This window comes from Lytechinus variegatus, chromosome 12, assembly GCF_018143015.1.
Source record: "Lytechinus variegatus isolate NC3 chromosome 12, Lvar_3.0, whole genome shotgun sequence".
Lineage (NCBI taxonomy): Eukaryota > Metazoa > Echinodermata > Echinoidea > Temnopleuroida > Toxopneustidae > Lytechinus > Lytechinus variegatus.
In genome coordinates, this window is record NC_054751.1 from 21,006,355 (window position 1) to 21,031,707 (window position 25,353).

Sequence of the window (25,353 nt, forward strand, 5' to 3'; positions counted from 1 at the left end):
ACTGGCCCGGCAGTGATTTTTAACCAGTCTTGGACCGTCGGACAGGCGCAAGTCCCACACGCTGGGTATAATACATAGTCCATGATTGGAAATTTAAAAAACAGGAACAAATCACACAAAGAAAGTATTGGTGTATTCATAAGAAAAAATAGGAACTAATACTCTAAAAAGGAAACAGTTGGCATGTCTGCAATCACCATGAACACCATCATTATCATTATCACAATAATCATAAATCATCTTCATCACCATCTTCATCATGACATGATAAACAATACATACACTGTACACTCTAAAATATTTATCATAAAATATGTTTAATTTTAGTACAAAAGTCTAATGTAAAATACAACAATTATCAATCAATGATGGTCTCGAGGACCACAAACATTTTCAATTTAGAAAAGATTAATAACACGTGTATTGCATGATAATAAGGTCTGAAAAAATGATTTCATTTGACTATTGAGTGAATAGAAAGGTGACCTATATATTTGATTATGATGCTTAAAATGCCCTGTTGTTTGACGCACTAAAAACACTGACCCAGCAGACAGTATCAGTCTACATTAAGAAAAGATGAATGCATATGTATGCACTTCAGTAAAGAAGATATAAATGTCGAAATTTTGTAAGCTTGCACTTGATTAAACATGAGCAGAAACATATGAAACATCAGAAACATTTTTGTTCAATAAATGTGAGCAAGATTTGCCCCCTCCTTAACACACCAATGTACCCACCCACGTATCTCCATGTATCTTCCAATAAGGTTTTTTTTCAGATCTCTGTAGTAAAAAAAAACATACAAGAATCAAGGTACTTCCATCATATTATCAAAATCTGCTTCTATTTCTGTAAATTCTTTCAACAAAAAAAACAAGAATATAATTATATTATTAGTGTAATATACACATGTGTTAACAATACAATACTAACAAAAAAAATCAAGAACTTTCCTTTGAACATAAATTTTCTATTAAAAAAAAATCTCATTACGGGGGACATGGAATGGTTTTGAAAGTGGGGGAGGGGGGGGGGGCTGGCCATGCACAAAATCACAATCAGATGGTCATTTTTTCTATTTTTAAAAAAAAAGGGAGGGGGAGGCTGAAGCACCTGTATCATGGGACACTCTACACAGCATCCCATGAAAAAAAATAAATTATGAATTATAATCAATATAAATTGATAATGAAGGGGATATAAGGTAAGGAAAATTCCTCTTTACTACATACATGCATACATAACAAATACAAATCAAGTTCAAATAGTCATTTGCACAATGAAACTTGAATTTTAAGAGGTAGAGTACATGTACATCAAAACTCTTATCTTTAAATCATCTCAATCAAGAGAATGAATCCGAGCTGAAATTTGAAAAGACCTTTTCCTACATTTGGGCCTTTTTTCAAATAGGTCATAAAATTACAGCATGGAAAATGGGCATGGCAGCCAATCAAGAGCAAGGTTTCCATGGTAATAATTAACTATAATGGCTAAGTTTTCATAATCACATGTTCTCATGAAATGGGTCACTATTTTTAAGCTTAGAGTACTGACTTAGCATCTCTTCAATGCCTACATCTAAGCTGTACAACATTTTTTGTTGTTGAGATAATTATGAATACATTTAAAATAGATAAATGTGCAAAACTTTCATTAGAGCATCTCCTTAGGACAAGACATGAAAATATAAAATTGCTTTCCAAACTGATGACATAAATTTACACGACTAATCTACATAATTCATTTTAAAGTATATCAATGATAATAAATTTCATCATATGCAATTTATTAACATTGAAACGTAGTTAAGAGCCCATCTGTAAACAGCTTCAAATCCAATTTGTTGAAATATTGGAACTCAAGAAAAGAGAAAGTTGACCCTAATGGAAGTTTTGCCTGTCCATGTTCAAATGCTGTACAGTGCCGTTAAGTGTTTGGAATTCATGAGAAGTCATCAAGAGGCACATAGCAGCCAGTACTCTTAAATTCAAATGCCTACATCCAAGGTATAACATCCAAGCTTTGAAACTTTGATTTTGTTTACAAATAGCAATCAGAATAAAATCTCAGTAAATTATTTTATTTGTTAAACATGTAGTTAACTTATCTTTCTCTCTCATTAGTCAGTAAAATATTTCATACTATTTTACAAAGGAAAAATCAATAAAATTTGAACGAATTACAGTAATCAACTCCAGGTAGAACATGTTTAGGTTGTGATTTGCACTGGATCTGAATAGGGTCCTGCTCTGTTCCAGTAATCTACTGCTCTAACACGATACCAGCCACTTACACCACTTAAAACACCTACAAAGAGAAACATGAAAAGTAGAAATCTACGATGCTCCATAACTATGACTTTTTAAAGAAATATTTATTCATCAATTTTATTTCATACATGCTAACTTAATAATGATATTCACTGATATTTTTTTTCAAAATGCAAAAGTATTTTGGAAATAAATTGATTTGCAATGTTTTTTTCAATATCTGGATATATATAGAAATTTAACTTGAATGACTCTACTCAAAACATTTTGGCATATTCTAATAATTAATTCTTGCTTTCTTTTTATTTAACAATAGGTTGTTCTTTCAAAATGTTTAATAGTTTGATTTAGGAACTACATAACTGACACAGATTTCTTAAGCAATATATTTTTGAAGTTTTTATACTTTTGCACTTTAAGTATTATCAAATCACAAAAAGGGCTCAATTTCATTCACAATATTTAGAAGATCTTATCAATACACATAGAGTTCGGTATCTCCAAAGGAGAAGCTCAATGCAAAGAACAAAAAGAAAAGAAAAACCCTTGAAGAATATGAATAAAGATATAAGAACTGAATAAAGGCAATCAACTTTTCATAAACCGTACTTGTAACAGCAGGTTCTACAAGCAAATCATTAAAAACAAAGAGTACTTACCATTGCTATCTTCATCAGGTGAATAGACAAACAAAGTAAAAATGAGATCGACAGAGTTGATTCTTTGATATGGTCCCTCATTCCCCGTGGAAGAATGCTCCACTTCATATGTGAGTATACATCGAGTTGTGATATTAGAATCATTCCAAATCACCAGGACATCTGATGTTGTGTACCGGTGAAGCCGAAGGCCAGTAACCTGATGTTATACGTCATAACAATCATGAGAAATTCATTCGAGAGTATCTTCTTCAACAATCATGTCTTCAAGCAAAATGAAGCTGAACCTTGAAGCCAGGTATACCAAGAAGTTATCATATACAAAACATATTGCCTGCAGATCTACCTCTCACATCAATCTAACTAAGTATTTAAAGAGGATGTATCTACTTTCCGAAAGACAAGATCCCACTGGCTAATGGACACAAAACGTATACTTAAAGGACACAGCAGATGAGCACAATTTTGCTGGTGGCTCTATCCGTTTTCATCCGATCCAGAAATGGAGAAATTAGCGAATTGTGAAAACATAACGGAAAAGAGTGGATGTGGGTAGTATGTAGCGTAGATGTTAAACAGATGTTTACCAGAAGACCAGAGGATGAAAGCGGATGGAAGTGGATGACAGCTCCAAAGGGGTTACCAGGGATTTTGAATACTTTATATAATTATAATTATAATAATATTAATATGGGGTATTCATATTGCGCACATATCCACCTTGTTGTTCAAGGCGCTCCTATTACCCGGCTAGGCTAGATGTTCACAGCTTCTTGAGGATTTACTTCCTACCGGTACCCATTTACCTCACCTGGGTTGAGTGCAGCACATTGTGGATCAGTTTCTTGCTGAAGGAAATTATGCCATGGCTAGGATTCGAACCCACGACCCTCTGTTTCAAAGTCAGAAGACTAATTCCACTGGGCCACAACTCTCCGCGAGCTGCTTCATGCTTACATCTTTTCTATTTCACCAAGTGGGAATCAAACCTGGGTCATCAGAATCCGAAAGCCCCGCTCTACCGACTGCGCTATCGCGCCTCCTTATACAGGTTTAGTCTTTAATAATGCTCTGCTTTTGCACAAAATGAACCTACAAACTGGCACAAAAAGTGCAAAATAGTGTGAGGATATTTCACTTTAATACCACATTTTCATCCAAACTTGAAATTAATAGCATAACAACTTTATATCATGCAAATTCATCCAAAAAACAATTAGTAATCTGGTCATCGATTATTTTTTTTAATCTGCTTGATTAAAAAAATATTCAATTCCACTAGATTAGACACACTTATTGCCATATTCTTTGTAGCTCATGGGTTTACTTTCAAAGAATGAAATCCATTACCTTATCAGGAGCTAATGAAGATTTTGCACAAACATGAATGAGGCTAACTCCTGGTTTATTGAGTGATATATTGAATGTCATCTCTGGGAGTGTGAAGGTCTCAGGTCCGGCAATACGTACAGGCTCCTAATACATGTAGAAGGAAAAAAAACCCCAAAACATCATAAATTAGGTAGAAAAGAAGGAGAAGAGAGGAGGAAAAAGAGGAGGACAAGGACAAGTAGGAGAAGGAGGAAGAGGATGACAAGGAGAAGTCAAAGAAGAAAGAGGAGAAAAAGAAGGACAAGGAGAAGTCAAAGAAGAATATTGAGAAGGAGGAGGAGAATGGAAAGGATGAAGAGTAGGACGAGAAGTAGGAAAAGAGGAGGGAAAGAAGAAGTTCAATAAGGAGAATGGGAAGAAGAAGTCAAAGAAGAATATGGAGAAGAAGGAGAAGGGAAAGGATGAAGAGTAGGAGGAGAAGGAGGAGTAGGAAAAGAGGAGGAGGAGGAAGAAGAAGAAGGAGAAGAAAAAGAATAAGGAGGAGAAAAGAAAGGAGGATTGTATGTAACTTAGAACAGGAAATGAGGAATCTTTTTAGACAAAAACTATACAAACATCACAATGAAAATTGCACAAAAGTCAACAAAGAGTATCAACAGGACAACAACAAAAATAGTTAAGACACCGCACCTGATTTTCTCTCATCTCTTTGAACTGTTTTCTAGTAGGATAGACTGGTGATCCATACTTTCTCCAGAAGGCTGCAGGGTTTCCATGAGTGTTATCCAGGAGGTATTCAACATAAACTAGTTCAACCGCTAGATCTGTCATTGATTGTTTGAAAAAGAACAAAATAAAAACATAATTCATACATCATTTTTACATCAACATGTGCTTCAAGAATTATGTGATGCCCTATCATCATATGATAGTCAAACTGCAGTTCATGATCATCTCCTACAAGATGAATCCAGCACTGCTAATGTCAACGAAAATTGATTTTTTTTTTCAAATGACAAATTGAACATCATTTTCTTTCAGAATCTTTTGCAGTTTAATTTTGTAAACAAACAAAAGTTAATATTCTGGGGGTAGCAATCTCTACAACAATTCACACTCATCTTAGTTATGAGTAATGAAATAAATTACTAACAGGTCAATTGTCTCAATAAATCAATGCTATTATCTACATGGTTTTATTATTTACAATGCATGCATTGCCTTCGATACTATTTCTAATATTTCTATTCCCCTATCCCTCAAAATAACATCAGATTTATAGAAGTTTTCCTTTTAAAACATAAGGTGTTATTGTGACTGAGGCTAGGCCTCGTCTACTTTTTGGACAATATTATTGAAGAGATATAAATATAGCAAAGAATCTCTAAGAGAAAAGGTTCAAGAACATGGGAGACATCTCTGTGATTGGCGGTGAATTAACGACCCTCTTGTCATTGTTTACTAGAAACAAGCGCCAGAGGCTTTTTATATAAGAGTGTTCACAAGTAAGGATTTGAACATGTGATTGTACCGAATGAAATACCTCAATTTCCCTCCTATTTAATAAACAAATCGGACTGAGTTTCCTGCATCAATTCCAACAAAAATACACTAATCAAGGATCAGATATTTTGTAAGATTTTGTTACTTGCTTTTCAATGCATTCATGCATTGAACAGCACCTCAATACAATCTTCCTGTTATTAACTATTATATAACAACTAGGTTTCTATGCTCTTCAACATGTGGCTTGCTTGTTGTTCCAAAAGTTAAAAAAAAATGGGGGGGGGGGAACTTTTGCTCATGCGTGCCCCATACTTTGGAATAAAATTCCTAAAGACATCAAAGATTATATTTCTGTTGAGTCCTTCAAAATCGGTTTTGAACCCTTCAATTCACTTCCTAATTTGTTTATGTGCCTTGTGCACTCTACATAGTGGATTCAATCCTCTTTAAATACCATACATGGTAATTATTTCTATTATTATTATTATTATTATTATCATTAGTATTAGTATTATTCAAATGCTTGTTCACAACAAGAATATAAATCAACACATTTCACATTTCACCCTAAGTGGATAGGGAACATAATGAATTAGAATCTGATTAAGCACCTCTGAACGTGCTCCAATTCTTCATAAAGTCATGTATAAATAAACTAAAAACTTTATAGGAGCACCCCCTGTTCCACTATAAGAAGAACAATGGTTAATCAACTTTGTTTCAAACTTAGGTTGTCAGGTAACTAAACATCATTGAGCTATCAAACCTCTTCAACCTTCTTTGACACCGTTCTCATTATACTTTCTAAAACTAGTTTATACTGGAAATCGGTTCAGGAAACCAGATTGGGAAATCGCTTTGCTAGCGTTCCCATTTGATCAGCCGTAAGTGGTTTTCAAGCCCACTTCACTAAAGTAGTCTCATTGCTATAGGAATGCTCTCAGTGGGGGTGACATGTTTCACAAGATATTCAAAACTGCAGCGTAGACATTCTACATAGTGTGTGGAGTAGCGCTCCAGTTTAACGAGGCAAAGCGATCTTGAAAACTACATCGCGAGGTGGTTTTTAGAACTGGTTTGGAAGATTGCTTCCAAGACTGCTTCGACCGTTCTCATTACGAGTTAAACTAGTTTCCACTATACTGGTTTCCAGTAAACTAGTTCTAGGACGGTAGTGGAGACGGTGTCTTTGAAACTTTCACCTGCCATATTAGTTGTAAGACTTGGGTTGACACCAGTAACTTCAAGCTGGAAGTTATCTGTACCAGTCACGTTATCTGTGTCTGCACTGTTGTGTATGAGGATACCAGCCTGCCAGCTACATAGGATATGAATTAATAAATGACCTTGACAATAATGACATCACAAATTCTAATTCTAATTTGTGATGTCATAATAATTCTACATATAATCTTTCCCAACAATCTCTTTGTCAGTATTGATCTTGGGATACCAAAATTCTAAATATATTTGCATTAATAAAGACAAAAACATTGTAAGACATAAGATAACGATTGTTTGACATATTAATCTGTAGATCGTTTCCAAAACAATATACCGGTAAGTTCAATAAATTGCAAGTAGCAAGCATCATGTTATGCAGCAAAGTCTTGGTGAGATTATTCTCAATCAGCTAACGGGTAGAGGTATACATTGATGAGATTTACAATTTAGATATCATGGGTGCTAAAAGGTCAAAGAATGACTTTAGGACACACTTCAACCCTTTGTGAAACAGGCCCCTGATTTAGATAATTGTTTAAACATTTTAAAAACTATATTTGACCTACAGATTGATTTTTGAAAGAGAGACTGTACATGTTGTGACGTTTCATCAGTTTATTGCAGGGTCATTACATAAAGTATGTAGGTCGACCCCTAAATATGGTTCCTTTCTGAAGTAATTTGTCACTGCTTTCCAGCATGTATGAAGAGTTTTAATGCTATTACAGATAAACACCAGTTAATTGTGGTAACGATCTCAAAATGAGTTTGAACAGAATCCAATGAAATTACCACCACAATGTTTGTATATATGAATAAAGAATATGTGCCAAATAGCTCTGGAAGAAAATGCGTCATTGCTGAGAAATTAGCAAAATAAGCACAGATGTCAATCAAATGTAAGGTATTTTTTCAAAAGCAATATTAGTACACTGTCCCAAATATGCTTTTCTGTGTTAGTGATCACCAGAAAAATCGATATTGAGCTAACATTTCATGATTTTACATTAGATCTAGATGTATCATACTATTTTGACAACTAACCTTGATTTAAAAGTCTTTCTCATGAAATGATTGTTTGCTGCAACTACAGTGTACTGTCTTTTACCTTTTATATTATGGATTGAGGGGGCCCACAAAGTGAAGTAAGAATGGAAAAATGTGGGGACAGAAATACAAACGAGTGGAATGCCTCTGGCCGTCTCACCTGCATCACGCGATTCAACATACATGTAGCAGCAGTGCTGACTTTTATAACTCGCACAAGATGTTCAGTGATACTTGGTTACTCTTATTTCCATGTTTTATGAACTAGACCAATACACTTTACAGAGATAGGATGGTAATTCAACAAATACCCCAAACGTGGCCAAAGTTCATTGACCTCACATGACCTTTGACCTTGATCATGTGACCTGAAACTTGCACAGGATATTCAGTGATACTTGATTACTCTTATGTCCAAGTTTCAAAAGTCAGATCAATAAACTTGCAAAGTTATGATGGTAATTCAACAAATACCCCCATTATTGCCAAAGTTCATTGACCTTTGACCTTGGTCATGTGACCTAAAATGCGCACAGGATGTTCAGTGATACTTGATTACTCTTATGTCCAAGTTTTATGAACTAGACCAACATGCTTTCAAAGTTATGATGGTAATTCAACAAATACCCCCAATTCGGCCAAAGTTTATTGACCCTAAATGACCTTTGACCTTGATCATGTGACCTGAAACTTGCACAGGATGTTTAGTGATACTTGATTACTATCATGTCCAAGTTTCATGAATCAGACCCAAAAACTTTTAAAGTTTTGAGTGTATTTCAATAGATACCCCCAAATCGGCCAAAGTTCATTGTCCCCAAATGACCTTTGTCATGTGACGTGAAACTCATGCAGGATGTTTGGTGATACTTGATTAAAGGGGAATCCAGCCTTGGCCATAGAATGTTGTGTTGGGAAGGAGAAAAATGAATTAAACAGAATGGTGAAAGTTTGAAAGAAATCGGACAAGCAATAAGAAAAATATAGTTGCTTTAAAATTGAGATCACTAATACCATGTAGATTTCAAATTGGCAACTGGGTAAGTAAATTATGACAAGGGGCAAGGACAACTTTCCCATAGGCCATGTACTTTATTATCAGGGATTTGTGGTTTTCACCTAAGTACCCATTCCCTTGGGTAGTAATCTAAATATAACCCATTGTAGTATATTGTTTAATGTCCTCATGAAAGAAAAATATAATTTGAAATAAAACTTTTGGGAAAAATGACATTTTAGCCATAATATGTATTGGAGTACATGGAAGAGTAGTCCTTGCCTTACATCACTATGACATCACATAAGCGGCCAATTTGAAGTCTCCATGGGTATAGTGATTACCAATATTTACAACTTTAAAAAAATCATAACTTTCTTGTTATTTGTCCAATGTTGTTCAAACTTTCACCTATCAACTTGTCTGATTTTTCTTTTTCTTATAAAAACAAGGTTTCATTTGGGTTGGATTCCCCTTTAACCTTATGTCCAATTTGAATGACCTAGGTCCATATATTTCCTAAGTTATGATGACATTTCAAAAACTTAACCTCAGGTTAAGATTTTGATGATGATTCCCCCATCATGGTCTAAGTTCATTGACCCTAAATGACCTTTGACCTTGGTCATGTGACAGGAAACTCTAATAGGATGTTCAGTAATACTTGATTAACCTTATGGCCAAGTTTCATGAACTAGGTCCATATACTTTCTAAGTTATGATGTCATTTCAAAAACTTAACCTCAGGTTAAGATTTGATGTTGACGCCGCCGCCGCCGTCAGAAAAGCGGCGCCTATAGTCTCACTCTGCTATGCAGGTGAGACAAAAATGTTGATTATTTTAAGGAATTTCCGTTCTTGGAGGTTGAATGATTGCAGCATTTTGATATTTATTCCACTGTGATATTGAAGAAATTGTTTTTTCCCAATCTCATACATACATGCCCAATAATGAATTTTTAAAAAGTTTTTAAAAGATAATTTTTCGACTTAACCTATCACATCCTCCTGAATGGGTTGGAGAGTGGACTGTAGCAAGGACACCAATATCTCCACCAGTATCTGCTCATATGAGAATATGTAAAGATTTAAACAGTGATATTTTAAAACACATTGAGAATGATAAAGATGGAAATAACTAGCAAACATGTGGTGCTCATTAGACATCTGGCAAAGAAATTCAAGCAATATTTGAATCAAATTGAGATTGTTACTTTACATATGAAGAAGTGGCTATTAAAGGGGAATCCAGCCTTGGCCATAAAATGTCGTGTCGGGAAGGAGAAAAATAAATTAAACAGAATGGTGAAAGTTTGAAAGAAATTGGACAAGAAATAAGAAAGTTATAGCTGCTTTAAAATTGAGATCACTAATACTATGTAGATTTCAAATTGGCAACTCAGTAAGTAAATTATGACAAGGGGCAAGGACAACTTTCTCATAGGCCATGTACTTTATTATCAGGGATTTGTGGTTTTCTCCAAAGTACCCATTCCCCTGGGGCAGTAATCTAAATATAACCCAGGTAGTATATTGTTTTATGTCCTCATGAAAGAAAAATAAAATTTGAAATAAAACTTTTGGGAAAAATGACATTTTAGTCAAAATATGTATTGGAGTACATGGAGGAATAGTCCTTGCCTTACATCACTATGACATCCCATATGCGGCCAATTTGAAGTCTCCATGGGTATAGTGATTACCAATATTTACAACTTTCAAAAATTCATAACTTTCTTGTTGTTTGTCCGATATTGTTCAAACTTTCACCTATCAACTTGTCTGATTTTTATTTTCCTTATAAAAACAATTTTTAATTTGGGTTGGATTCCCCTTTAAACATCGGAACGAAAGTTTAAAGAATATGTATTGATTTCCTTATATCATTGACAAGATTTAAATAACAAGTAAGACTTTCTAGCATAATGTGTGAATTAGAAAGTGAAATCATTAAAAGCATAATTTTAAAGCACAGTTAAGTATTTATACTGTCAATTCTTTGAGACAGATTCTAAGATTTTCAGAGAACAGGCATTTTTGGAGAAAAAAAAGTGAAGCAAAATTTTGCTACAGAAAGCAAAAAGTTTAAATCTTCAAATAATCAGAGAATATACATTTTAACTAATACCACTGATCACCCACATCTATGTTTTTACAGACATCTCATTATTCCAAATACGGTACATCATACAAATCATACTGACCTTTGACCTGATACGAGAAGTCATTGACCTCCACCTGCTGCTCTCCGAGAAGGGAGAGCAATCCCATGATGCTTAGCACCGGTTTCTTGATGGTCTGAACACTAGGGGGCTTTGTCTCGTTCATCTGAAAGCGTGTGACAAGGGTTCGCTGGTCAAAGTAGTACGGATGAAAGTTGAGGAATCCATTGTCATTGCTGAGGAGGGTGTACCTAATGTTGGTGTGCTTTCTGATCATCTCATTCTGGTGCTGAAGAATTATCTAAAATTATAACACAACCAAAAAAAATGAGCTGAATTATGATCTCTCTATCGTTAGTGATTTATGTAAAAGTTGGCTATCCATACTAAAACCACAACTTTAAACCTGATTTTAAGTTAAACCCGATTTCAGAATACGGGCCGGAGAGTGTAATTTTTTCTGATGACACATATAAGAGTGATGGTGGTGGCGGTGAGTTTTTCTACCTGACTGCTAAGAAAGCAATCATCCAGAGGACCGATGGCTTAAGATCCTCTCCAAGGGACCTGGTAATTAGGATTAATGCCTTACCAAAGGGCACAAGCGAACCAAGTGGGAATCAAACCCGGGTCACCAGAATCCGAAACCCCTTCTCTATTGACTAAGCTAGACTGCAATGCCTTATCCAACAGGCAGGTACAGTCGCAGTCAATGCACTAGTGAGCAGTCCGGTAACGTTTTAATCTTCATTACTATGTCCGTCACATAGGAGGTAAAAAAAAAATCAGTCCTCAGTGTGCTTAAACATGTGTTCATGTTTTCATAGCAGTCAGATAGTCTTCACCTACCAACAAAGCAATTCAAAGACCCCAAACATTCAAATAATCATTAATACTTTATTTCAACATAAAATAAGGAAATTACATCAATCTCATAGCACATACAATTTCTTCATAAAAATCGCCATTAGTTTACATAAAGACCGGGGGGCTGTTTCATGAAGCTGTTCATAAGTTGAGAGTGACTTTAAGAACAACTGGTGATCCTTACTTGAGGTAAATGATATTCACCATTAAATCATTGATTATTCAGTGTCTAAGAAAGGATCACCAGTCGTTCTTAAAGTTGCTCTTAACTTACGAACAGCTTTATGAAATGGCACCCAGTTATACCTTGGCAACTATTGCAGCATAGGTAGCATCTGATCTCCACCATTCTGGCTTACTCCAACCAACCAAAGGATCAGCTTCACTATGGTGGAAAGGATCAAACATTTCTCAATGAATTACGAGAAAGAACACAAATTTACTCACAAAGTCTTAGTTTGCTGATGTGGTTTACGGTACACCATGTGGAGTGTTATAGAAACAGTGGATAGAAGAGAAGAAGTGGATAGGCGAGAAAGTGGCGATTTGAGAGTAGAGTATTCTTTCTTGAAAGTAGTCCTGAAAAGGACTATAAACCAGAAGGAATGTTGAGTGAGAACAGCTTGAGTAGTAGAGCTGATGAGGAGATGCTGGCTTGAGTCGGCGAGTAGAGATGATGAGTAGTAGAGAGACTCGACGTTTCAGACAGGTTGACTGTCCGTCTTCGTAAGTCTTAGTTATTGACTGTTTCTTTCATGTGGACCTAGTAACAAGGTAGTCCTTGACTAGTTATTTAAATGGTTTCAAAATAAAAACATCTAATTTAAAAAATATAAAAGCTTCATAAGCTCATAGTGAATACAGTTGCATTTAAATCTAACATTAAGCAATTAAATGCACATCCCAAAAGCCTGCTCCTGAGTTAAAGAGCAAGTTGCATTAGATTTGGGAACAGGAAAGTAGTGATTAATTGCAAACTTAAAGGGGCTAATCAACTTTGCAATTTCATGCATATACATTCAGACATACCTGCTATCAATCAATCACATTTGAAATTTGGAATTTATTGCATCTGAAACTAGTGTAACATTTCACCAAAAAAAAATGAAAGTTACTTCTCCCTACTTGCATCTTTGGAAAATTATAATACTATGAAATCCATCTATTTGCAATAATAAGCACTATATAATTATAAATGTAACTGTCATCATTAATTCACTTTATACTAACTTACTCATTGTAAAATGGTGTTGTAACAAAAGAAGGAAATTTTAACTGAATCTCTGTCATTTTGGCAAGCTCTTGGTCAAGTATTGACATCGATGCACCTCCACCCTGAAACAAATAATAGATTTTAAGTAATACAAGAAATCAGTGATAATGAAATATGATGACTGTATGATTGTATAACAAGAAATAGATGGAAAGTGGCATATAAGAACAATATCTAGTTAAGCTTTTCACCAAGATACAATCTAAACATTATGACTTACAAGTAATCAAGAAGAAAAAAAATATGCATGCGAGGGACTACATATGATCCATATATTTTCAGCAGGTCAGTTGTGATTTTGACATCAGGGGATCTTCAGATCAATGCTTTACATTGGCAGTTTTTTTCTGCAACAACCCCCTAAAATACCATGAATTAATTTGAATGCTCCAAATAACTTTAATATCACAACTTCAATTCCACAAAAAATATTTAATGCAAGATGGTGCTATCATGATCAGGACTGCAATGCAAAGCAGCCTCTGAGCTGTTGTTTTTTTAGCCTGTATAAAATCTGAATAGATAAAAGTACACATAAATACATAGAAAAATGAATATAAAAATAATAAAAAATATAAACTAACAAATAAATAAACAAATAAATGAATTAATGAATGAATAAATAAATGAATAAATGAATGAATGAATAAATAAATAAATAAATGAATAAATAATACCTTGAGATGGAGGGATATATAGTCAAGTCTAATGCCCTTCTCCTTTGTGAAATAGTTTATACCATTTGCACAGTGATCTAGTAGGGCCCAGCTCTTCTTGGTAGCGTGCATTGGTTCCCTACAGCTGTCAGCAGGGCCACCTAGTTTCAGGCTAGGATGGGCAGCCTTCAGGCCTTCTGAGCATGCATCGTAGTAATTTAGAAAACCTTGTAATGTAGAACAGAAGGAAAAAGCAAAAATTCATTAAAGGGGAAGTTAACCATGACTGGTTGGACTTAACCCTATCTAGGCCGGGGTATTTTGGGAGTTCCTATGGCCGGGGGGGGGGGGGGGCCTGGGAGGCCCCCCCTAAGATCTCGGCCGTCGACCGCGCGATCGCGCCGAAAATTGGCACGCGGGTTGCCTGGGACATAATCTACAAGATTGTATAGTAATTTATTTCATGCGAATCACTATTAAGTGATTATGCTAATTTATGCGTAATTAGTATGCGAAATCATACTTTTTCCTCTAACTCCCTAAATAAAGCTCCAAATGTACTAATTTTTGGTATAGAAACTCTTTGTGGTGTCCTTAGCAAGTGTACATGAAAAAAATTGTGATATCAAATCATTTTCTTACGTATTATATTGTTTTTTGCAATTTCTTATGTATTTCTTTGTTTTTTGACCTTTTGTTTTTCATTGTTTTTTCAATCAAATTTGTTGGGGACTCTTCTGTGATCATAAAAAGCATAAAATGAATACATTTAGACTAGCAAAACTAAAAATAATCATACATTTATGAATTTTGGTTGAAAACACAATTTGCATTGACTTTGTACACGAAATCACGTTTTTGAGCCATTTTCGGTCTGACATGCACTTACTCAATGTTACGTAATTTTGGAACCACGTACCCGGGTGACGCAAAATTGGTCTCAAAAGTTGTGCAAGACTTGAAAGTAAAAAGTCAGCGAGCGGTGCGGTCAAAAAATTTCGCACGGCGAAAATATCGCGCGATTCGTTGAGGGGGGGGGCCTCCGAGGCCCCCCCGGCCTAGATAGGGATAAGTAAACTAAATTGAAAGGAAAACGTTTGAGTAGTTTGTTAACAATCTTTCAAAGAATGACAGAGTTATAAATTAATATTGATTTTTGAAGTAGGAATTCTGTAACATCACCTGCAAACAGTTTGGTATACATAATGACCTAATTCCATAAAATGCCATTTTCCCACAAATACAATATCACAAGACACATATATTCATACTCATTGTAGGTGTTACACAATAAATAGTCCCTGCTACCTTCGGAATTTCTTCAAAATTGGTTTACATTACGTCAAACCCCCGTTTGGAGAAGACCGCAGTTCAGATTGCAAACTGCGGTATTTGACCCCAATTTGTGTTTGAAATCATTTCCAAGCCCCGGGGGCTGTTTCATAGCTGTTTGTAAGTTGTCTTGTATAGAGCATAACACATTATAAATAACGTCTCTATGCGCTTCCAAAGGACTTGGATATTATTACCCTGATTCCAATTGGTCGGTTAAACGTACCTTGAACTGTAAAATTGAGGTTATCAAAATCTCCATGGTCTGGTTCATTCCAAGATTCAAAGTTCCATTCACTGACATGAGCAAGGCTATAACGATCTAAGATATATCAAAAGTAATGGTATTGACACAAGTGATTACTAACGGGTAATTTTTAATGGTTTATACATTTAGACTACCCATATTATTGAAGAATCTGGCTTGCATTACATGACGTTTCTAATCTTCAAATATGTAGCAGGGTTGTTACCCTGCTATCTGCTACCAGGTACATCCCAGAACTCCAAATTCTGCTGACATTATTCAAATGCAAATCAATGTTGAAAATAGCAGTTTCTGAGAAGGAGCAGGAAATTTAGAATATGGCTTTAAACCCAGGGAAGCCGTGATTAGAATTAAGACCCAGACAGGACCCAAAAATGAAATCGACAAATTATACACCAATCGAAAGCTTATAAGCTATTAAATACAGCAATGTATGCTTTACGCATTTTCACCACTTCCCAGCTGAGTATTTTGCTTAAGAATATTCCAGTTATCGGGCTTCGAACCCGGCTTAGAAAATAGGCTTTATATTGTGCTTTTCACCTGCCTCGAGACCGTGACGTCACGTTGTGTAAGAGGCGTCGTGATTCCATGGGTTGGTACACAGAAAAACTGGGTGATTTTTTTGCTTTCCAGATAACGCATTTCATTCTCTTCACTTCCATCACATAGGGATATCACATATATTTTTCCCCGCAAGCTTGAATTTATGAAATGTACAGTTTTGAACTAGTTTTTGCCATATTTTATTTTTTGCTTATTTGGCGCACATTTCAATTCTATCTGCACTTAGATTATGTATAACAGCTTTTGCTGACATAGCAATTTAGGCCCAATAAGAGCCAAACAAAGAAATCACAAAAAGGTAGTGAAAAGTTGTAGGTTTACATCAATTTGAACAGCGAATAATTTTGAGTGGCATTTTCATCTGAAAACGAAAAAAAATTGGATTCATAACATGGAAATGGAAGAAAAACCCAATGCTTTTGTACACAAACCTATGGAATCACAACCCTCCAGACACAATGTGACGTCATCATTTACAGGCGACGTGGGGGTGCTCAATCGAAGCGTTCTTTGGAGGAGAAGTTTCTTTGATTTTTATGTAATATTTTTAAGAAATGGACGAAGATATGTGTAATATTTTTGGTATATTTGTATTTTCTGATATATGATTGTTTTTACACCAGTCAGGGTCTTTAAAGGTTTATGAAGATATGAATTACTACGTAACAAACTTAAAGTGGCAACTACAATAGACAAGTGGAATGCCTCTGGCCGTCTCACCTGCATCACGCGGTTCAATATAGCAGCAGTGCTGACTTTGAATACTACTCTAACTCGCACAAGATGTTCAGTGATACATGGTTACTCTTATGTCCACTTTTTATGAACTAGACCAATAAACTTACAGAGATATCATGGTTATTCAACAAAAAACCCCAACATGGCCAAAGTTCATTGACCTTACATGACCTTTGACCTTGACCATGTGACCTGAAACTCGAACAGGATGTTCAGTGATACTTGATTACTCTTATGTACAAGTTTCATGAATCAGATCCATAAACTTTCAAAGTTAGGATGGTAATTCAACAGATATACCCAATTCGGCCAAAGTTCATTGACCTTTGACCTTGGTATGTGACCTGAAACGCGCACAGGATGTTCAGTGATACTTGATTACTCTAATGTCCAAGTTTAATGAACTAGACCAATAAACTTTCAAAGTTATGATGGTAATTCAACAGATACCCCCGATTCGGCCAAAATTCATTGACCCTAAATGACCTTTGACCTTAATCATGAGACATTTGACTTTTGACCTTAATCCTAAATGACCCTAAATGACCTTTGACCTTAATCATGAGACCTTTGACCTTTGACTTGCACAAAATGTTCAGTGATGCTTGATTACTATTATGTCCAAGTTTCATGAATCAGATCCATAAACTTTCAAAGTTATGATGGGAATTCAACAGATATCCCCAATTCGGCCAAAGTTCATTGACCCTAAATGACCTTTGACCTTGGTCATGTGACGTGAAACTCATGCAGGATGTTCAGTGATACTTTATTAACCTTATGTCCAAGTTTCATGAACTAGGTCCATATATTTTCTAAGTTATGATGACATTTCAAAAACTTAACCTCAGGTTAAGATTTCGATGTTGATTCCTCCAACATGGTCTAAGTTCATTGACCCTAAATGACCTTTGACCTTGGTCATGTGACATGAAACTCTAATAGGATGTTCAGTAATACTTGATTAACCTTATGGCCAAGTTTTATTAACTAGGTCCATATACTTTCTAAGTTATGACGTCATTTCAAAAACTTAACCTCAGGTTAAGATTTGATGTTGACGCCGCCGCCGCCATCGCCACCGCCGTCGGAAAAGCGGCGCCTATAGTCTCACTTTGCTTCGCAGGTGAGACAAAAATCTAGAAAATGATTTTAGATATTAGAGAAAAATAATGATATTGATATCAGGCATTAATATATAGTACTGTCTTTCTGAATATAACATATTCAGAGGATGACTACCCATTTACCTCACCTGGATAGAGTGCAGCACAACGAGCCATAGCTAGGATTTCAAACATAATACTCTCTAATTGAAAGACTTAGTCAGAACCACTAGATGACAGAAATGCACATTGTAGAAAAATTCTGATGGGAAAGGTAAATATTTTTGAATTTTTGAGAACTGAACAAGAATTAGCAACTATTAGATGTGACGTGTAGGTTCATCCATCATTTGCCTGCACCTTCCATTCACTGGTAAATCAAATGCATGTCCAACTTTTTTCTTTATACCTTTTTTTTGTTGTTGATTTTGCATGTATTAAGTACCCAGTTATTTGTATATTTCAAAGGAAGATCTGCACACCACAAACATTGTTTTTAGTGCACCCCCCCCTCGTTTCCATATGCTCCATTTCATACTGCCAATTTTTTGTTATGTTAAATCCTTTAATTTCCCTTTTGACCTACCAATGAATCTCTTGGCTAAGATCTGGACCAGGTCCCGCCAAGCAAAGACCTGGGTCTTGTTCTCAAAGTCATTGTACCAGCCCGATGGGTTGCCCATCAGTTCAAATCCAGGCTGAAGACCGTTGGAATGTAACTGCTCCACCAGTCCATCCAAGAGGGTGAAGTTGTAGGTGATGGCGGAACCTTCAATTGAGCTGGTTTGATTGATGTGGGTTGGAAGACAGGAATGGGTAGAAAGAGAAAGAAGGGGAAACAGAGAGGGGAATGGAGGTAAAGATGGGGACAGAGGAAGAGGGGGAAAGCAAGATAGAGAGAAAATGAGAGAGAAAGAGGCAGGGGGAGGGGATGGCAGTACATTAACATTAGGAGAAGAGTATTGATGATAAAGACAAGGATGAGATGGAAGAATAATGAATTATTGATTACTGTTATTTTTTATAAAGTCAAATAATTGATCACTGTCCCTTAATCAATACCAGTTGAAAACTGAGACATTAAGTATCTCAATAAATAACTATCATCTCTTTTTTTAGGCCTACAATCACTATTCTGCTTCTCTTATAATTCTACATTAAAAAATGAAAATTAATTATCCCAAAGGTTGAATTGCTTTCAGGATTATCATTCAAACTTGACACAAAATTACCAGTAACACATTCAGACTTTAATATTCTATTCCTTTAAGGCCTGGGCCCTGTCTTACAAAGAGTAACAATTTATCTGATCAATTGCAAAAATGGATGGCCAGCAACGTCAACATCTATAATGCATTTTTAGTTCAAAATATTTTCTAAAGTTCTATGATGTATATTCATGCATTCAATGTTTTCTTGAAAATTCACTGTGCTTCTCTTTGTTTACAAAGGACATTGTGCAAATTTCCTGCAGAAGAAATTATGACACTGATGGATTTCCATAGAGTTACGATTGATTGGATCAATTGTAACTCTTTGTAAGACAGGTTCCAGGTAACATCAAATTAAGACGAAATCCATTGTATAATCAACTGTAGCTGTGTACATCTATAGCAATCCATACACCAAATTTGCAATTGATAGCTAATATTGATTACATATCTCCATGAATCAGGGCCCTGCTATCATGCTTCAGTACAGATGAAAGTCATTAGAGTGTTTTCACTTCATTGCAAACCTGATTTTCACAAGATCCAGTAGCCAATGTATACGGACTTGTTTGATGCCATTTCTTGGAACAGACCCAATCAGAGCCAGATTCTGCTTCTCATCCTCGCTCAAAAAATACTTGTAGTCCTCTTGATGTGGAGCCGGTGGACTAAATTTTTCGAAAAATCAAGATTTGAAAAAAAAATACAAAATCACCGGTGTCAACATAATATGACATTATTTTTAAAACAATAGATTTAGGAAAGAAGTCGATGGCACTAGAGTTTGGTAACTAGCAACAAGTTGTGTCGCGGTTGCACAAAACACAATGTGACATGTCCCCAAGCAAAGAGGTGTGCTTAAGCATGATTAGGTCAGAGGTTTCCATTGCTTACTCTCTGCACTTGTCCATAAAATCTAACTTAAAGAGAGCTGATGACAGCAAACATTCTTGAATGTCTTTTATCTACTGAGAAAATGGGAACCACAATGTACAAATCTGAAGAACTTTCCATAGCTGGTTCCTATTTTCAAGAGTACATAAAGACAGTTTTCTAGTGATAAACTAATTTTACTGTCAACGTCTTTAACTATCATCTACTCGCCAAAATGGGTTCCGGCGTTTACAACTCTATGGACAGTTTTTTATGCTGGTTCAGCAAGTAGAGAAAAGACAGCGACGAGATCAATCTTTCTGATCTTTGAATGATTTAGAGGCAGAGCCAGTTATAGCAGCGCATGCACAGTGAGGAAGATTGAAGCATCAAATAAAAGACTGTCCAGTGGAAAATAGGAACTGTTCCCAATTCCACGATGTCACAATTTATATGTACAGTTCCATATGCACTCCCAACCAAAAATAACGAAAGACTGTTGAGACTTCCGATTTGTTCACTTCAGATTTTCCTATCATTTTTTACTGTTTCTTACCTTAGTTGGGACTCGAACTCACCTCGTTTTGTCTGCAGTCAAGACCTTCCAGCTATGCTAGTGAGAAGCGCTGATACTTGAAGGGGTGTTTTAACGATTATCAGCCAACAGTTCAACTAGTCTTGACTCACAGACCCTTATACTGACTAAATAAACCGATGTCTATGGACAATTACACACACTAGATCCTGCTCAAAATTTGACAAGATAAAGCCATGTTTTGGTTTGTATTTCCACTCTCCCATATTAGGGCTAAATATATTATTCTGAACCTTCTCCATATTTTTATTTTTTATTTTAGTGGGGGTGCATATGGAACTCTTACTAAAATTTTGAATATATATCTGTTGATTTTGTACAATGGTGCTTGAAAGTATCACTACTCTGGAAGCTATTTTTTTAAAAACTTGATCCCAATGTCCTCTAGAGCACTTCACTGCAACCACTCTGCCTGTGGGGAATCATGTGTAGATTCATGCAGTAGACAACACAAATTTAAAAAATTCATAAAAATACTACTTTTGCAACCAAAAGTACTCATTTCCATACAGTTGCAATTTATTTTTCATTAGCAACTTGGGAATCATTTTTGTATTCACCAGAGCCCTCAAAAACTTGAATATTTGGCATATTTTTTGTAGGCCCTCTATTGGTGGAAAGTAAAATTTCAAGAAAATTGCAATTTTTCAATCTCTATTCTAATTCAGAAAATAGTTAAAAGAATTCAATTTACTTAATAGAGCCACTAACAGTAGAGGCACCGGTCAAAAAATTTGGACTGTCCCAGTTTACAGGGACTGTCTCAGTTTTCAATTCAAAGATTTCTCCACACAAGAAATCTAGGAAAGTTCATTCACCTGTCAAGTGCTGACACCAATCAAGTGCGTTAGTCAATCTAAACATCAGGTTTCATAACAAGATTATTGGAAGCCAGCAAGTTGTGAAAAATAGACAGTAAACTGGGGGGAATCGAGGTAACGGAATCTATTTTTAGCACTCTCAATCCCAGGCGGTCGCCCCCACCTCCCCCCAAAAAAACGCTCCCAAAGAGAAAGAAAAAAGAAGGAGAAAAGGAGAAAAAGAAAAAGGAAAAGGAGAGAAGGGAAGGTAAAGCTTTGGTGTTTTTCCCTTCTTTTTTGGTTGAAAGTATAAAAACCTAAACGAGGCGTTCTTCTCTCTTCATACAAAATTTTGCTTCCGTGCTCTGTGCAGGGAAAAATATCAAAATTGCCATTCCCTTTTGGTTTCCCACACGTTTTTCTACTCTGTTTTTCCCCTTCCCAGCTGTGGGAATCGTATATTCTTGCCAGAAATTATAAAGTATACATGGGTGTACAGATTATGACAAGTATTTTTTTCAAATACTGCATTGACACAAAATTTTGGCACTTCTGTTCGGAGCGGGTAAACATTACCATCACCCCGAGTCCCCAAATGTTATTTCTTCCGCTTTTCATGTGCATGTCTTGTTTTGCACCATTGATTTGAAATTTTGAATATCACTGAAGTTTCTTAATCAAAAGGAAGTGCTCTATATAAGCGAAATTACACATTTTTTCCCCCAAAATAAATCACAGAGGTTTCCGTGCTTCGCGAGCATGGGAAAGGAAAAGTCCCTCTCTTACATGTAGCTTGCATCATCCCTTCCACATTTTGAGCTTATTTTTCTTCTTAATCGAGTTATATATAATTTAAGAAATATCAAATTTAGAACAGGTTAAAGTTTCAGAGAAATTCTTTTAATATTTAGAACTTCAACACCATTCATGGGAAGGATAGCGCCTATTTCCTTCCTGTATATACTTGTCTTCTACTCTGTTTTGCGACTTGTGGATACACTTTTTTAAAATCAAATCTGATGTGACCAAGGTAGGCATAATCATTTCTGGTCTCTAACTTTATAAACCTTTTAAGCTTCCGCGTTCCATGCGGTTAGACGAATTATTTCAAATTCTTCAATCTTTTCCCATTTTTGGGGCGCTCATAATTTCTTTCGAAAACAATTTTGTTTTAATCATAGCAAGTCAATATTCGAGTTGATAAGGGTACTAGAGATGTCTTCTTTTGATTTAAATTTGATGAGATATTGAAAACTTCGCGCTCCGCACAGGGAGGGGGAAACTCCCCCGTCCTTGCAGCCTCCCCCATAGGCAGCGCACTCTGTTGGCACGCTTCGCATGCATTTACCACCCCCTCCAAAATTAAATCCTGGCTACGCGCACTCATTCAATGAACAAGGTTATGATATGACTAACAGTGAGTGTGAAAAAAATGAAGCAATTGTCCCTAACTACTAACAAGAGAAAATAAGCCAAACATTTCCAACCTTATTTCCCCACACAGCGTGAACGTTATATCATAACCTTGTTCATTGAATGAGTGGATCTTGAGTACGAGTCTGGGCCACTCATTCTATGAACAAGGTTATGATATAACCTTGTTCTCTGTTACTCCTCCCTGTGTGGTGAAATAAGGTTGGAAATGTTTGGTTTATTTTCTCTTTTTCTTTGGGACAAATGCTTGACTTTTTTACACTGTCAGGTTCCATTACAGCCATTCATCATATAACTTGGCTCTTATGTAAATTTGATTCTTTAAATTACTTTTTCTTATTTAAAATAGAGATTGAAAAACTACAATTGTCTTGCCATATTACTTTCCACCAATAGAGGGCGTAAACATAAATATGCCAAAAATTCAAGTTTTCGAGCACTCTGCCTCTGGTGAATACAAAAATTACCCCCAAGTTACTAATGAAAAATAAATTGCAACTGTACGGAGCTGAGATTGGTATTTTTGGTCACAAGTGATATTTCAATGATTTTTTGAATTGTGTGCTGTGTACAGCATTGGCATGCCAAAGCTACCTGTAGATTCTCCACAGGCAGGATGGTAGCAGTGAACAAGTGGATGGTAATGAACCCTGGCCTTGGGCTCTTGTTCACTGCTACCATCTGGCCTGTGGAGAATCTACAGGTAGGACTATGGTAGGCCCTATGCCAATGCTGTATTGAGCACACACTTTAAAAAAATCATTAAAATATCACTTTTGTGACCCAAATTAGTTATTTCCATACAGTTTTAATTTATTTATCATTAGCAACTTGGGAATAATGTTTGTATTCACCAGAGAGCTCAAAAACTTGAATTTTGGGCATATTTTTTGTAAGCCCTCTATTGGTGGAATGTAATGTGGCAAGAAAATTTCATTTTTTGATCTCTATTTTTAATTAAGAAAAAATGATATAAAGAATCAAATTTAAATAAGAGCCAAGCTGTATGAATATGAATAACAGGTCTATTGAAAACTGTCAGTGTAAAAACATCAAGCATTTGCCCCAAAGAAAAAGAGAAAATAAGCCAAACATTGCCACCCTCATTTTGCCACACATGGAGATATAACTGAGAACAAGGTTATATCATAACCTTGGTCATTGAATGAGTGGCCTTGGGTTTGTGTGGGCAAGCTTATAAACCTACACACAATTCAATACATGGGGCATAATAATTATAATATATGCACGCATGCATGATCGAAAGCCAATCTCATTCACAGTCATAGTCAAATAGACGCATTCTCACCAAAGTCCCGTACTCTTCCAAAAGTGATTAAGCACTGCAACTTTCGTCTCACATGAAACTCTAACAGAGAAGTGTTCTGATGAAGAAAGATGACACCGAAAAGTGATAATGAGAGAACATAAACACAGCAGACGATCCATCTTAGCTCATATAACCATTAACGTTAGAGGGCAGCAGAGTTCCCACCTCGAGTTGTCCCACCTTCCCATTCCCCAGCCCCTCGACAGCCCGCGCGATTGAATTTCTTCCCTAATATTCACTAGGTCTAAAACGTCTAATTGCCGAAAACAAAAACACAATTGATCAGAGTCCTTTTCAATACAAAGGGGAATCAGACAAGGTTGCCCACTTTCAGCATTACTTTTTGTCCTTGCAGCAGAATTTATGTCTAACAAAATAAGAAATAATGAATATATAAGAGGTATACCTGTTTTGAAACCAGAAGATAATTGTGAGGTTAAAGTACTACAATATGCTGATGATACCCTGTTCTTTGTGTCAGATAAAAGATCACTAGAATTGATAAATGATGAACTTGAGTTGTTTGGAAATGTAGCAGGTCCAAAACTTAATAAAACTAAAACAGTAATCATGTGGGTGGGGAGAAGTAACTCCAAATGGTCACTCAATGATATTGGTCTATCATGGACAGATATTCCTACAAAATACCTAGGGTTTTACATCTCACCTGATATAGAAAAGGCACGTAAAATGAACTGGGAAAATAAACTATCGAAATTGCAAAGATTATTAGACAATTGGAGAAAAAGAAAGCTTACTATTTTTGGAAGAGTAACCATTGTCAAAACTCTAGGTTTAAGTCAGTTAGTACATATTCTCATGGTTGATATTATTCCTGAAAAAAATGTTAAAAAGACTGAATTCTCTAATATATACTTTTATTTGGCAAACAAAGATTGAAAAAGTGAAAAGAACTATAATGACCAACAAACTGGACAATGGAGGGGTCAACATGATTGATCTATATACCCCAAAATTGAGCTTTCGACTAAAATGGCTGGGGCGCACTCTTGCGTCAAGTAAAGGAATGTGGTGTAAATTCAGCCTTTATTGGTTTAATATTTTAGGTGGTTTGAAACTACTCCTTAATTCAGACT

General features: G+C 35.7%; 1 protein-coding gene across 1 annotated transcript; it reads right to left on the bottom strand.

Annotated features, from left to right (window-relative positions):
• Positions 1-1,074: 1,074 nt before the first annotated feature.
• Positions 1,075-24,409, bottom strand: LOC121425427 (alpha-L-iduronidase-like). The gene is made up of 14 exons (XM_041621475.1): positions 24,236-24,409; positions 19,752-19,892; positions 18,600-18,793; positions 15,561-15,656; positions 14,024-14,229; positions 13,308-13,408; positions 12,380-12,458; positions 11,249-11,507; positions 10,040-10,106; positions 6,979-7,094; positions 4,961-5,094; positions 4,289-4,414; positions 2,939-3,137; positions 1,075-2,316 (listed from the first exon to the last, which is right to left on the bottom strand). Exons 1-14 carry the CDS (start codon positions 24,373-24,375, stop codon positions 2,219-2,221), a joined length of 1,956 nt encoding a protein of 651 aa, XP_041477409.1. The 5' UTR covers positions 24,376-24,409; the 3' UTR covers positions 1,075-2,218.
• Positions 24,410-25,353: the final 944 nt, after the last annotated feature.

Coding starts and splice junctions, on each gene's coding strand:
- LOC121425427 (XM_041621475.1), bottom strand. CDS start 24,375: ATGGATCGTCTGCTGTGTTTATGTTCTCTCATTATCACTTTTCGGTGT. Junction 14,230..15,560: donor CCTCAATTTTACAGTTCAAG/GTACGTTTAACC, acceptor CTACATTACAAG/GTTTTCTAAATTACTACGAT. Junction 2,317..2,938: donor ACCTGATGAAGATAGCAATG/GTAAGTACTCTT, acceptor TTCTCTTTGTAG/GTGTTTTAAGTGGTGTAAGT.